Source organism: Amblyomma mixtum, chromosome 1, assembly GCF_055824585.1.
Source record: "Amblyomma mixtum isolate Tamu chromosome 1, ASM5582458v1, whole genome shotgun sequence".
In the NCBI taxonomy this organism is placed as follows: domain Eukaryota; kingdom Metazoa; phylum Arthropoda; class Arachnida; order Ixodida; family Ixodidae; genus Amblyomma; species Amblyomma mixtum.
In genome coordinates, this window is record NC_143012.1 from 325,330,021 (window position 1) to 325,344,345 (window position 14,325).

Here is a 14,325-nt window from a genome sequence, read left to right on the forward strand (position 1 = left end):
CAAGAGGAGATAGGGTTTGTGAGGGGGGGGGGGGGGGGGGGGCGCCAAGGCATGCACCGCCCTTGATTATTTTTTTTAAAGGTAACAGCGCGAAAGACCTGACGAGAGGAGAGATAACACAGGACGAGCGCTCGTATTGTGATTCCTCTCCTTTCGTCTACGTCTTTCGCGCTATTGCCCTTAAAATGTGCCACCTGCTCGCCTGTTTAGCTATAGCCTCCTCTGAACTTAGGGACGAACTGCCCGTAGGATAGCTGTCGTGAGTGAATTGTGTAGTTGAAGAGCAACAAGTTGTGAAAAAGCTTGAAAGAGAATGCGCAATGTTTCGCATTGAAAATTTGCAAGTGTTGCGCGAAGGTTCGAAAGGTGTGATTAGATTCGTACGCAAATGATGTGAATGCAATGCAAGTCCGAACTTGTTTGTCACGAGCCGGTTCTTGTGTTGAGAAGTGGGTGAGTTTCTAAGAGTGATATTTTGCGCCCTGTTGCCGTGGAACTTGTTATTTGTATGTTGCGGTTGAAGAGTGTTGGTTTAATAAATTGTTTTGCAACACCGTTTTTGCCTGATCATGCTTACAAATACACAACTGTCATCAGCACAGATGCTAAAACAGGAGTCGCATATAAAAAAAATTAGGGGTAATTCTCATGTATAGCTGTTGTAAAAAATTTGGAGCCCGACCGGTGTGCTTTTATGCCGTGCTGTGTGGCTAAGTGACTAGTTCTTTATCCATAGCGGTCCAAATCATTTGTACATGTGAAAGACAGACAAACTTTATTGAGTGGGAAGGGCGGAGCCCCTCATAACGCAGCAGGTCAACCTCGCAGGGTGGCCAAGAGGTTATGCGCCTCGGGGACTCAGTCAGCCTGTTGGACGAGCTGAGCCTGAAGGCCCAGCTCGGAAGAGTGCTTGTCACCCACACCTCCGTCTCCCGCGCAACCTACACAAGCACAACTACGGCTTAGCAGCAACTGCCTTTGGACTCTAAACTTTCGAAAAAGGCTGTACCTCACGCTCTGTATTCAACAGCATGCTACAGATGAAAAGCGATGGTTTTGATGTGACGGTATAATTGCGTACCTAAATGAGGCCGCTGGTCTTATACGAGCCGTTAAAACGATCGTCAGTATGATCACACGAACGTAAGTGGTACACCGTCCAGCATTCAACATTTTGTGTTGACTTAAGCCAAGGTATGACTATCGCCTTCACTGCGTTCGCCAGCAGAGTTGAGACTGCTGTTGGACAATGACTCCTTTCGATGATCTGCCAACCACCCTTTCTGCACCAGCCCCGGCGCTCCCCCCTTAATTGCCTCACCTCATCACTCTACCTAGTTCCCTTCTCTGCTGAGATCCACTTCTCTTTCTTTGGTACCGGCTCTAACCACACCCTCATCTTCTCTACGCATCACAGTACTAGCCCTAATCCATCCATGTTACTTAGCTAATATGAACTCGCGTTTGTTCAGTAATCTACACTGTTACTATCCTCTGTCCAACGTCACTGCTGTTTTCCTTCCCGTCACTCGCTCCGCTGTCTTCAACTTCCTTTCAAGATTTCCATGTAAGCCTCCAAAAATCGTCTTAGAGGTGTGTTTACTGGCACAAAGCACTGATTATAAGTGTGTGTGTGCATACATTTTTACAGCCGCAATGGTGGGTAAGTAACTATAGCATCCGCAGGCTGAGAACAACATCGTGGGTTCGATCTTGGCAACGGCAGCCAGATCGCATGAAGGTTAATTATTGCAAAAGCTGCCATGCAGCGATATCTCGGTGCACACTGTAGAGTCCTAGGCGGACGAAATTAAAGTGGAGCTGCCTACTGCGCCGTAACGCGCGAATAATAGCTTTAGCGTATTTCATGTAAATGTCCAATAACAAATTAACCTTAAAGTACTTGTGCCGCCGGAACATCGAAGCAGGGGATGCATCAGCCAACCTTTTATTGACGTGAAAGCTTCGTTTTGCTCGTACCCTGATTGCTACCTGCCCTGGGCGTTCATTTCAAGAAATCGTTTCATATTATATTGCACATGTTCTTACATCCTCACTTCATTTTCAGAAAGCATTTACCACGCTTTCCCATTTTCACAGCGTTACACCTCGCATAACTCAACATAGTATTCAACATGTTTTTTTCTTTATTGCCTGGATTTTGCAAAGAAAATTGGACAAAACAAACAATCAACAAAACACAATAAACGCTATGTACATACGACTCGTGGTCAGCCAGCATGAATCTGGCTTCGTCTAATTAAAATTCAGGCAATGTACAGAGCGGCTCTAGTTTTGAGAGCCACTCCGGAGGGTCCGCAGCGGCCTTCTGAATGGCCAGAAACATGCCCATATTTTCGCGAAAGTAAATCCTGGCAGGTCTTGCGTCTGGGTCACAATGGTAGCCTGCCATTCCGGAGCGCCATATACAGTGGAGGCCTGTCAGCATTATTAAGTCGAAAGGCACCCCATCCTTATTTTCAACAGATAAGTACCGAATGCCGTACGGGTCTAGCGGAAATTCTTTCTTTAAGGTTCGCTGCAACACATCCCAAAAATAAACCCCTTCCCAACAGTGTAAAAAAACATGGTCTATTGTTTCCGGCTTCCTGCAAATCAAACAGTGAGATCCCCAGGGTAAAAAGAATTCCTTTCCCTCTAAAATTTTTTTAACCGGTAAGGTTCCGGTGTGCAGCTAAAAAAAAGAAGGTTTTTGTTCCTGGCGGCACCTGAATTTTTTTCACTCTGTTTAAAACATCTTTGCCTGGGTCTCCACTGTACAAGGCCCTGTACAAGGGCACGGGGAAAACTACATCGCACAAAGCACGGTACAGTTTCTTTCGTTTCACAGTGGACAGAAAGTCATTCGAAAACCGCGCGGAAAGAAACCTTACACTGTCAACGATTTCCCGGTAAAAACCGCTGACCCTACTGTAAACCTCAGCAGTTCCGACTACGTACTCCGGCAGCAGGCGCCGCAGCCTAACTTGGCATACGGTGCGCAATACTATGTCAACACAAGAGACACATAGCATTCAACATAGGACAGCATCAAGATAGTATTCTTATCCTCGGCGCCTTTCCTCGAGGCATGAAAACGCGTGTGGAGATATTTTGTCAATAAGCATTTTATTTTACGCACTGGTGTCTCCTGAATGACAATAGGCGAGTGCTTGCAAAAATGACTGTGTTATCGGCCATCGTAACGTTTCGTCCAGAGAAGCGCCAATTTTGTTTCCATCACGGCGTTCCGCTTGAGGACTGGATGACCCTTACGAGACCACGAAGTCTGAAAACCACGCCAGCATTCCAAGGAGGTAAACTTCTTCTTCCGGCATGTTCTTTGGCGTACATTGCTACGAAAGAGCAAGAAAAAGAGAAATGTGCGTTAGCATATTGATAGTGGCGACTCTAGCCGTAACGAGATCACTTGTCCATGAGCGCGATGCGCCAAGGTAGAAAAATCGCGTATGTGTAAAATATGACATGAAACATTTGCTGCTCCGTGGTCGGAAATGAATTCGACAGCAGAGACAGTGACACTGCTTCAGTGCTTTCGCCGTAACTTGCATAGTAATGTTGGCAACAATTTTAGTTGTAACCGTGGATATAGCAATGAATCCAAGTTAGAGATAATGGCAGCAGTAGTAGTACAAGACCTTTATTCGGCCATAATTTACAGGCCGAGCATGTCGACCGCCTGGGCGACCAGAAGTCGCTGTTCGCCCATGCGGTCGACATGCTCGGCCAGTAAATTATGGCCGAATAAAGGTCTTGTCAGTACGTGCCGTAAGGCTTCTGCAATTTTAAATTCTTTATAAATTTGGTTTCTACTTATTGATTGCGCTCGGAAGAGATTTGTGCTGTCTCAAAAATTTAGTTGAAGACACGCAGGTTAGGAGGGCACTAAAAGAGAATACTAAGTGCAGCTGGATTTAATGATTATAGCGTCCCAACGCTATAAAAACGATATTTTTACTGAGTTGAGTCCTCAGATGAGCAAAAAGATTACATAAAATCGATGGACCACAGCGGCGCCTCTCAAATATTGCATCAGGTGCACCAGGTCATGCGAAATCGCTGGCAACGGCTGGCTCACCGATTTTTCGTTCGACACTTGCGATGGGAAACACCGTGAATGAAAAAAAGAAAGTGAGGATGGTGGGTGCTGTTTAGATAGGAGAATAGTAAACGTATCGACACCGTGTAGACAGCTTCGCCGGCAGGACCTTGTCGTTGAACTCGAGTGAGTCCAGCCGCTTCCACGATCACGCGCACACATGTTTCAAATCGAGTACGCGGTGCAGATTCAACGGATCGTGTATGCCGGCGGACGAACTGATGATGCTCGTGCCATTCCTCGGAGCCCCCGCTGCCGCTGAGCTATTTGTTTCTTCCAACGGCCTTAGTGCTTAGAGCAGAAGCTACTGGAGTTCTGGACTTAGGACCCCACCCACAATCCGCTCCGGTCTCTCTTTACACAATAAAAATTTTTCTCTTAATCTTTATAATAATCTTTTTTCACCTAATAATCTCAGCTGGTGCTACGTTTCTCGTCGGCATAGACGTGGGCAGTCGCTGTCACGTTTCTAACCCCGAAGTATGCAGGCGATGCTGCTAAACAGGAAGGAATGTTCCCAGGTAGAAAAATTACATAATGTTTTAAAATGTTCTGTCGTTTCTGGGTGCTGCAGCCGGGCATGCGCTTATTTGTGCAAAGAACTTTCGATTCCCGCTAACAAAATGCGGTCGATATAACGCAGAAGCTCTTCAAAGTCCGGAATGAAGTGTGCTCGCCGCTATATGTTGCCTGTGAGTAGACTGAACTTGTATATTTAGCTTTTAAAATCCTGGCTATTCTCATGAAAATGATAAATTTGTGCACAACTGTGGCTGTCGTGTGGTGGAAGGGTAGCGCATTTTTATAAACGGAAAACAATACGGCTTTCGCAAAACATGCGTAATCTAGGCTTGCGCCAGTCGATCTGTTCTAACGACTGTCACATCATGAATACCGATCTAGTCGCGGAGACGGATCTCACGGGTCACGCGTGACGACAAGCCAATTTATGGTGCAATTATTTCCGGCGCCCACTGCAGCATGTTCTACACTCATCAGCTGAGAACAGGAATGCCTCGTCATTGTCGAGGTAAGTGATGTTTGCTGACGCATGAACTGCATGCTTACCTCCAGTCGGTCAATTAACGTGCTGATTTTAACGGGGTAATTTTTTGCCATAGCCTGTGGGGCAGGAGGCAGAAGGAAAACACACGTCACTTCATCGCAACTCACAAGACATCCATCCTGCATTGAATTTTCTGCTGTACCTAGTTCAATTATTAAATTGTGAATACTATTGCGTTGACGACCCTCAAATCACGCTGCAATAAAGCGCGCCATATTTTGAAGTTCGGGGTTTATTCATCTTTTCAATTCAGGCAAAAGGAGAAATAAAGCAAGAGCTAAAGGCTTAGATTGGCAATGGCTCTTGTCCTTGTAGGGCTAATTCCCTATTGTTTACAGGTAAGGAGGTTGCAATACTTAGTACGTATTAGATACTGATCATTAGCGTTTTGTATCTGACTAATTCCGGGCTCCGGTATTAAGGAGGTCTGATTATTACTGAACGCAACGTTTCCTTTAAAAAAGTCAAGGGAACCTTTCCCAAAGAGCAACGAAATTTGCAGTGCTACAATCTCACTACCGTAGTGACGTACTTGCAGTCAGAAGCAAAGTGCCAACTCTTACCGTCGACGCGGTTTCCATAGCCAGAAGGACTTTCTTCAGGCAGCCTGGGAACACCGAGTAAAACGGTTCCGTTTCCTACATGAGGTAAGGGTTAGATACGATTGCTTGCAGTCGGCAAGATGCACGGTCATCCGCTCTTACTTTTAGGTCGTCGACGTAAGCGTAGCATATGCGAATGACCAAGCACACCCTTCTTGTCTCCTGCAAAAATGTGTTCCCAGGAATGGCATCATGCTTCAGTAGGCAGTGATGCCACATAGGACTAGTGCCACGATATGTCAAAACTACGGGGCAATACATAACTGGGCTTAAGCTGCGGCACATGCCCCGGTGAAAACCACGAGAGCGAAAGGCATCTTTAAGGCGCTTTCCTTCGCAGCAAAAGGAGCATTTCCGAATAGAAGTCCAGTGTCGTGCTATTTTCTGATGCTCTCATGCTATTGTTTTCAAACGCGGACAAATAAGCGCATATCAGATAGGAAGGTAGTAATAACCATACCAAATTTTAGAACACGTGATCCCACTCGGCGTCGCGGCCCAGAAATTTTAGCCCTTCGGGGCTTGAAACCGAAGCCTTGCAGCTGCGTCCACGAACGTCAGTCGGAGGCGCACGTGTCACGTGACCTTCTCTTTCCCACCCTGACCGCTGCTTGTTTCTCAAGTCCTCCAGACTGCGCCTCCTTCGCAAAATCAAGATACCCCCTTCCACCTCTTCCTCTTGTTGGACATGCACCGGTGAGCATCGCCCCGCCACCAAATAGGTTTAGTCACCGTTCCCCTTCTCCTCCAGAAGCCCGGCTACGTGTCTGCTCTATATATGCGCAGGAATGAAACAAGATAGTTTGAATTCCAAGAGTGAACGATGAGGGGCTAGTTGGTACGACATGATTACAAAACATGAAACTGAGCAAGGGACAAGACACAGGAGAGAAGCAAACAGGACGAGCTCAATTTGTTATTGTTTGTCACATGAAGTTTAAATTTAATCTGGGAGGGAACATTTCAACCGCATGACCAGCACTATGGAGCCCATATGCTTAGTTGTGACAGGGAAGCTCTGGGAGCTATATTTCTGGCATGGCGTATTTACGAAAGAAATGATTGGAGCTCTATCACAATAAAGTGGAGCCGTGGCACCACCGCCTTTGGTAGCTGGTAAAATCTTTAAGCCCAGAGCCTGTACCCTGTAAAAGCGCTTATGACAGATATGATTCATACTGGAATGCATTTCCTAAACAAGTACGTACGATTTTTTTTTTTTTTGCGCTAGACACTGCATGCGTACAGCGAAGCCTGAAATCCATGTAGAGTGATGCACCCTTTCATTTAGGCTGCCAAAGAAAGAGAGCAGACCGAATAGCAAGCGCAGCAGGTGAGCTGCTACGTTGAATTTTCTTAGCACTTTTCCCTCGGTATTGGAGTCGCGTTTGGCTCTGAAAATATTAAAATGCACTTACGCGGCACTTAAACAGAAAATGTGAAGCAATGCGTGCCAAAATGCCATAATTCGGTCACCTTAACGATAGTTGGGTCAATTCCAAGAAACTTGAGATGTTCCCTGCACGAAGCAAACAGTTCCGCCGCAAATCTTGCTGATTTCCCTAGCTGAATTGGGTCTCGGAAAGGAAAAAAAAAGAAACAAAAATAATTTACTTGCAGTTTGTTGCCACGCTTATATTTGTCTCTGAAGACATAAACAGGTGACCGCTCAAAAATTTTAGAACATGGACGTCACGAGGATTTAAATGTCTTCGCTCCCTTGATATTGCAGCACGCAACTGCGGATGCCGTGAAGTAGTCATGTTAACTACAGCTTTGAATGTGATTACTGGATACATGCTTTGGTTGCGAGTAACAAGGCTTCGCCGCATGTGCGATACGAAAGCTTTTTCAGTCGCCAGTGCACTTTCTGCTGCAGTGATGCTCACTGACTTATGAATATACATGCGCTAGAGCGTGTCTTCCATATTCACCTACATTCTCAAACTAAACTTACCTGTGCAAGAAAGCTAACCAAGTAAATTTAAAGTAAATTTGAAGTAAATTTCAAGCCAAGTAAATTTAGAAATCAAAGAAATACGGAAAGCAATGCACATTTGGATTACTTCACTTCGTTTACTGCCACTCAGTGGTTTTCATAGTGAAAGCTTATTTCACGTTATTTGCTAGCCGTGTGACCCTAAATGTTTGCCAATAGTCTTGAGCTAACGATGTAGGTGTACTTACTTTGCAGCATGTAATAAGATATGTTGGAGCCACTTAAATAACAGGCTGGTGTTTGTCCGTATCTCTTTTCTTACGCTCAGTAACAGTATTGGCTTTACAAAACAAAAACTAAAAAAGCCTTCGGGTACTCTGTTTATGTGTTCATGCCTATATATTAACCTTGAGCGTTAAGCCTATTCAGTTCAAGAAAGTTACAGACAGAAAAATACATCGAATAGTAATACTTTTTTCAAAGACATGCACCACACAGGATATCAGGACCGCTCGAAGAGAGTGGTCTTTTTTTTCCCAATTTGACGTAAAACGAGTAAAGCTGTAATGTTTTGTACAGCTAAAAATTCGAAAATGGGTAGCGTTAGCAACAAAATCAATAGCAAGATGGCCTAAACTTACTTGTAGTACCCACTTGAGCAAGGTTTAACAAAATGATCTAATATTTCGAAAGCATTAGCCTCTACCATCAGCGCGAGACCAGCGTTGTTTTTTTCATTGCAGCGTTAATTTCGGTTAAATCTTTAACACGGGCAAGAGCAACTTCTGGATGGACAATTTTTATGATCATTATACATACTTCGCCGACAGCGTCCGTCTTGTATAACCCACAGGTAGCCGTGTCACTCTGTAGGAGGTTCTACACCCGTTTCGCTAAGCGACTATGCTATTATTACCGTTGGACAGTGGCCTCTGTCCTATGACAGCGAGTGATCTACACTGCAGCAACAAGGCCTTGCGTCTGATTTTCGCAAACAATGGAAACATGTAGATGAGGGCGGATTCGGGCGTGGACGTTAGAGAACGCCCAGCTTGTCTGTATTATACTATGCAGCCCTTTCCAGGTGTTTGTATCGCCGTATATCTGTCATTGAACTAGCTGTCTGTCTTATTTGCATTTTTGAGGTGGACCAGAGTTTTCTTACAACCTCCATTTGTTCATTACCGAGCATGTCGACCAAAAGACCTCAACAGGAGGAAATAATTACGGTTGAATGCCGTTTCTCAAGTGACCGAACATATCTTACGAAAACACACTACGTAAGCCAAGTACTCACTCAGTTTCTTGCCACACCACTTCATTCCCTGAGCCGCTTTTGCGCACTCAGTTTCGTGCAGGCAGAGCAGAGCGAGAAATAATATCGTGGTTAATGCAGACATTTCGAGAACGAACGTACGGGCACACGCACAGTGCGCCGGACTCGTTCTTCCAGGAGCAAAATGGAAAATGCCATGCACGACGGGCGAAAGAACCAGGCCGCGCCCTGCACCGTCCTTTACAGTCTGCAGAGACGTGGCCCCGACGTCCTGCTGTTTGCACCTGCTGCAGGTGAGGCCGCCCTTCGGCGCGTTGTTTCACGCAGAGACACGTCAAGCAGTCATTATTTTAGTAGGCATTGATATATACCTAAAAAGAAAAAAAGAAATGTAAAAGTGCCCCATGCTGCTGGCTACAGCTGACGCAGTTCTTGTGAAAAGGTGCCGCTGTGAATACATCTATATTTATTTTTCGTGCTGCTTCTACTAGGTACAAGTGAACGTTGTCGCGCCTGGTTGAAATGCGCCACTCAGATCATGGAATGTGCACGCACTGTTATCGCCCCTCGCCTTCCTTCTCCGTTTTATTCCTATAATCACGGACGCATTATTATACGTTAGCGTAAAATACTGGCCTGAGAAGCAAAAGCGCTGAAACAAGATCCAGGATAAAATCAAAGGTTTGTGTCTAAGAAAATTGAGCAGCATGGTTTCTGCGTATTTAAGCTTTGCACATCCACGTGAAACCCCCGATTCGAACCGAATGGCATGCAACCAAATATTTTAAGGAAATTAGCATGGTCGATGATGATGATGCTAACAGTCGGATTCCCAGCTGATTTACCACGCTTGCAATGCTTCTTTTTATGAAGTTGACGGTTTGATTGAATTTTTATGGCGCAAGGCAGCTTAAAAAAAGCGCCATGATTATGTGTTTGGTCTGCAGGATATGTGTACAAAAACATATTTTCGTAAGTATTTCATCCCTAAGAAGCCGTACACAAGGCTGAGGGAAAGTTGTTTGCACCCGTTAGAAAACCGTTGACATCCGGCGGCTCTGGGGATCGGGCAGCGCACCACCCGCGTGCGATGGCGAATATACTATTCATTAGAACCTTTATGTAGATAAAGCCTGCCCGTCCGTCCGTCAAAGCCTGGGCTGGCAGCTGGCAAAGTGGAAAGAGGGAAAATATCCCTCTCCACCTTGAAAGGCAATGAGGAGGTACGGAAAAGTGGGGAAGACGAAAAGAGGGTTGAATGCGATTCGTGGCGGTGGGAAAGTGGAGAGAGCAATGCCACCCCTGCGCCTTGAGGGGAGAGAAAAGAGAGAAAGTAGGAGAAAGAAGAAGAAGAGAGGGTGGGAGCAACTGGAGGAAGGCGACGTGGGGTGGTTGGGGGAGAGTGGAGCGGGGTATGGCATGTCACATAGCGATTGACGGGCCGGATCCTGCCACCCGGTCGCACGGTCTGAACCCGCCAGCGGCAGCGGTGTTCCGTCCGGTGGGAACACAAATGCTGGCGCATACTCTGCCGCATCAATCGCACTGGCCGTTTATTTTCAATAGCGTGAATTCCTGGGCTAGTTGGTCTATAATGGGCACATAGTGGAACCAGCGAAACTGACGCAGGACAACACAAAGAGGCACACACACAACACCGCTAGGTTGTGTGTGTCCTCGTCTAGTCTAATCAGCGGGCAAGAGATGGATACAACTGTAACAAACTCATCCATATTCCCGTTTCACTTATTTCTACAGCTTCTTCTGCACAGGCCGCCGTGAGGGTTGTCGCACCAGAAGAAAAAGGGAAATTTCTGTTTAATGAGTGCTTGAAACTTCTCTAAATGCATGTAGGCCTTGAACAACTAGTAATCTATCGATTCTGTGTGTACAGGCGCGGACAAAAGTAAACGGAGCACGCAATTGTTTTCGAATATTTTTCACGCGTCAACTAATTGAAATTTCCAGCAGTGGTAGGCGCATGCTGGTAGAGGAGGTTGGTGGGCTTTCTTGTAGATAAACAACGCTTCTTCATTACCAATGAAGAAAGCGTGATTGCACTTCGAACGCAATAGTGTGCTCCGTATACTTATGGCCGCGCCTGTACAATGCTTTCTCCTTCAGGGGCGCTTAGTAAAAGAAAGAATAGACTAGAGAAAAATAGAGAGAACAAAAAGCACAGAAAGAGAAGAATGCAGAAAGAAAGTGGCCTATAGCGCACATCAAAACGCGGAATTATTAAACCAAATCAAGTTTGCTGCGAAAGGTGACTACACTCATCTAAAACAGCGACAGCTGGCTGTTTTAAGCTTTTGGCTCCTTCAGTTCATTTACGATTTCAAGGAAGATAACTGAAAATTTTGAAGAAAGATTATCGACTGGAAGAACCTTGAAGATATCTATCTGGTTATTAAGAAGTCTGGAATATATAGCTGCTATTTGCATATGCGCAGAAGCCATTCTGTTTATCTTAATTTAGCATCTTTAAGGCTGGGGTCCGACTCCGGCAGCGCGAATACTCCATTTTAGGCTAAGTTCGCCTGAGATTGCTGCGCATTTTCTTGTTCAAACAGCGCAATGTAGGCATCATTCGAAAGCTTAATGTACACTATGTCAATCGATGCACGCCGCTATAGTTAGCCTCATTATCAACTGCACAAGGGGTGGTACTGCAGATGACGAAGTCGATGCTTTCGTTTTTATGACCATCTTCAGAGATGAATTATGAAAAAGCTGCTTAGCTTACAACAGTCTCGTTTGGCCAACCTGATAAATATACGTTTATCTAGTATCATACGGTCTCAGAATGTGCGTTCGTTGAAATGTATTTGATGGCAGGGCTTTAATTATAGTAAAATTTGGCTATTTTGGGCATGTGTGTCTGCTGTGTGTTGGGTGCACAGCATTAATAGTTTAACCGCATAAGGTGGACAGTACACTAGTGCAGTGTGCGAAGTTTAATTAACTTACCTTTATTACTTCATTTTTAATTGGCTTTGCAGTTTGAAGATTGTGAGGCAGTATGACAGAAATGTTCAAATTGGAAAGCCAATTAAAAACGAACTAATAAAAAATTAATTAAACTTCGCACGCTGCTCTAGTATATTAACCGCCCCAAGTGGTTAAAGTATTAATGCTGTGCACCCCGATACACAACAGATATTCATGCGCGAAAGAGTCGAACATTGCTTTGTTTAAAAGGCTGCCGAGCAAATACAATTCTGCGAACGCACCTTCTGAGACCAAATGATGCTTGGTAAACATTTATTCTATATGTAGGCTAAACGAACTGCCCTAAGCTAAGTATAGTTTTTTCAAAATTGGTCTCTGAAGTAGGTCATATCAACGAAACTATCGACTTCGTCTCCCGCAATACACCTCTTGTGCAGTTGATAATGCAGCTGCACCATAGCGCTGTGAATTGAATGACATAGTGTACATTAAGCTTTCGAATGATGCATACATTGTGCTGTTTGAACTAGAAAATGCGCAGAAATCTCATGCGACCTTAGCTTAAAATGGAGCATTCTCGTTGCCGTAGTGGACCCTCAGCTTAAGTGCTGCGTTTGCTTTTACGTTTAATTCCAGAGCCATTTGTTGGATGTCTTGCTATCCTGTATGTGCATATAGCATCCTTGTTGTCAACTGTGCTTCTTATATATATATATATGTTCCTAAACTCTGTCCTTCCGTGTATGAAGAGAAAAAAAATTGAATACTGGTTAGGAAAGGAACAGAGAACTTTCATGTGCATCTTAGCTGTACCGTGAGGGAAGGGATGAAGGAGGGAGCGAAAGAAGGAGGAGAGAAAGGGGCACGATTGTTGAGAGTTCCACAATAGCTTTGACCACCCGGGATTATTTAATGCGCACGAACATTGCGCACCACACTGGCGCCTTTTGCATTTCGACTTAAAGAGTACTGTAACCTCGGCGCCTTTGCCGAAGTGTTCGCCCATTCTGCTCCTATCTTCCCCGTTTGGAAACGGATGAAAGTTATTACGGTGATAATAATGATTATCTGCTTAGAAGCGTACACCAATTCTACGCCAAAGTCAGCTGCACCTTTGAACATAAGGGTTAAAGGCATGAGCGATAGGAGAACGCTAAAAAAGCAGGTGCCCCTTCCTGAATGTCCTCTGTCCTTTAACATTTTGTAGCCTGGCATATTCACTGCATAGAAACAACAGTTTTAGATGCGTTACAAGTTCCTTTGTTTGAAGCATCAGGGGAAACAATTCGCCGTTTCCCTTCTCGACCTTTACTCAATTTCAGTGTTTTCATGGCGCAAAGACGTGTTCTAGCATAGCTGGCAAATGGAACATGCAAACGGCCGCATAGTCTTTTTTTTTTTTAGTAGAGTTCGCATGCTTTGCATGCCACACTGTGCCACAGTACTCGCAACAATGCATAAAGAGCGTGCCCCACAGATGCCAGACAAGTAAACCACGCCCGCATTTTTGTTCTCGAAACACAGGCATCCGCTAGCAGCCCTGAGCTGTCTTCTCCTGTCGATCACATCGTTACTGGCGGAGACTGCATAGACTGTCACCGAGAGAGTCCGTGGTGGCACATATATGACAACCCGCTAATTGCATCTGTCAACGTAGCCTTGGATCCCCCAAAAGCCCACGCCGAAATTTTGGTTTGGATCTCTTTACTTATTTTCGACCATCGTGTGGTCAGCAAGCTCGCCTTTGTATCTAGATGGAGCCAAAACATTCTCAGGCGCCAGGAACGCTTAGAAAGCAGGCAGGCGCCGCCCTGAAACTTTGTTTCTTGTGACGTCCTTGGAGCCAGGAGGCAAATATAACCGCTCCACAGCTACGGTCTGCATGCGGTGATCTACGATCACAAAGTAGTGGGAAGTTAGCAGAGCGACAAAGCCTCCGTTCTAATGCGTGCCCGTCTGTTTGTCTGCACCGGGTCCGTGTGAAATATATTTATGCGCACACCTATCTTGCCAACGCTGTCGCATGCGGCAGCGTTGTCAAGATGCAGGAGCCCGCAGAGCCAGAGGAGTACGGGTTCCGAAGGAGCCGCTGCATTTGATATGCAGCGCTAAGACGCCTCCGAGGCGCTGCTACTGCTGTCGAGTACCGGCCGGGGCAGACGCCGATCCGAATCGCGCTCCTCATTCAGGCCACTCGCCTCCTAAGCGCCGCGGAGATTTCGGAGTTAAACGCATACCAGGGAAATGCGGCCCCTACTGCCTGCGCTGCGTCTATCCTTCGTCAGAATAGAGCGGCTTCAGCGGCGGGCTTTTCCAGCTGCGGTGATTAACTTCTTTCCCCATCACCGAATGTATGCCCAGCAGCTAGTG

General features: G+C 45.6%; 1 protein-coding gene across 2 annotated transcripts; it reads right to left on the reverse strand.

The window, feature by feature from the left end:
* Positions 1-3,118: 3,118 nt before the first annotated feature.
* LOC149372780 (uncharacterized) lies at positions 3,119-9,281 on the reverse strand. 2 transcript variants are annotated; one of them, XM_089587335.1, is made up of 6 exons: positions 9,025-9,281; positions 7,265-7,365; positions 5,891-5,950; positions 5,750-5,824; positions 5,189-5,242; positions 3,119-3,356 (listed from the first exon to the last, which is right to left on the reverse strand). In XM_089587335.1, the coding sequence occupies exons 1-6, from the start codon at positions 9,125-9,127 to the stop codon at positions 3,273-3,275; spliced, it is 477 nt and encodes a 158-aa protein (XP_089443461.1). In that variant the 5' UTR covers positions 9,128-9,281; the 3' UTR covers positions 3,119-3,272. The 2 variants fall into 2 exon arrangements, with proteins under 2 accessions (XP_089443461.1, XP_089443471.1); XM_089587345.1 differs by lacking the exon at positions 5,189-5,242.
* Positions 9,282-14,325: the final 5,044 nt, after the last annotated feature.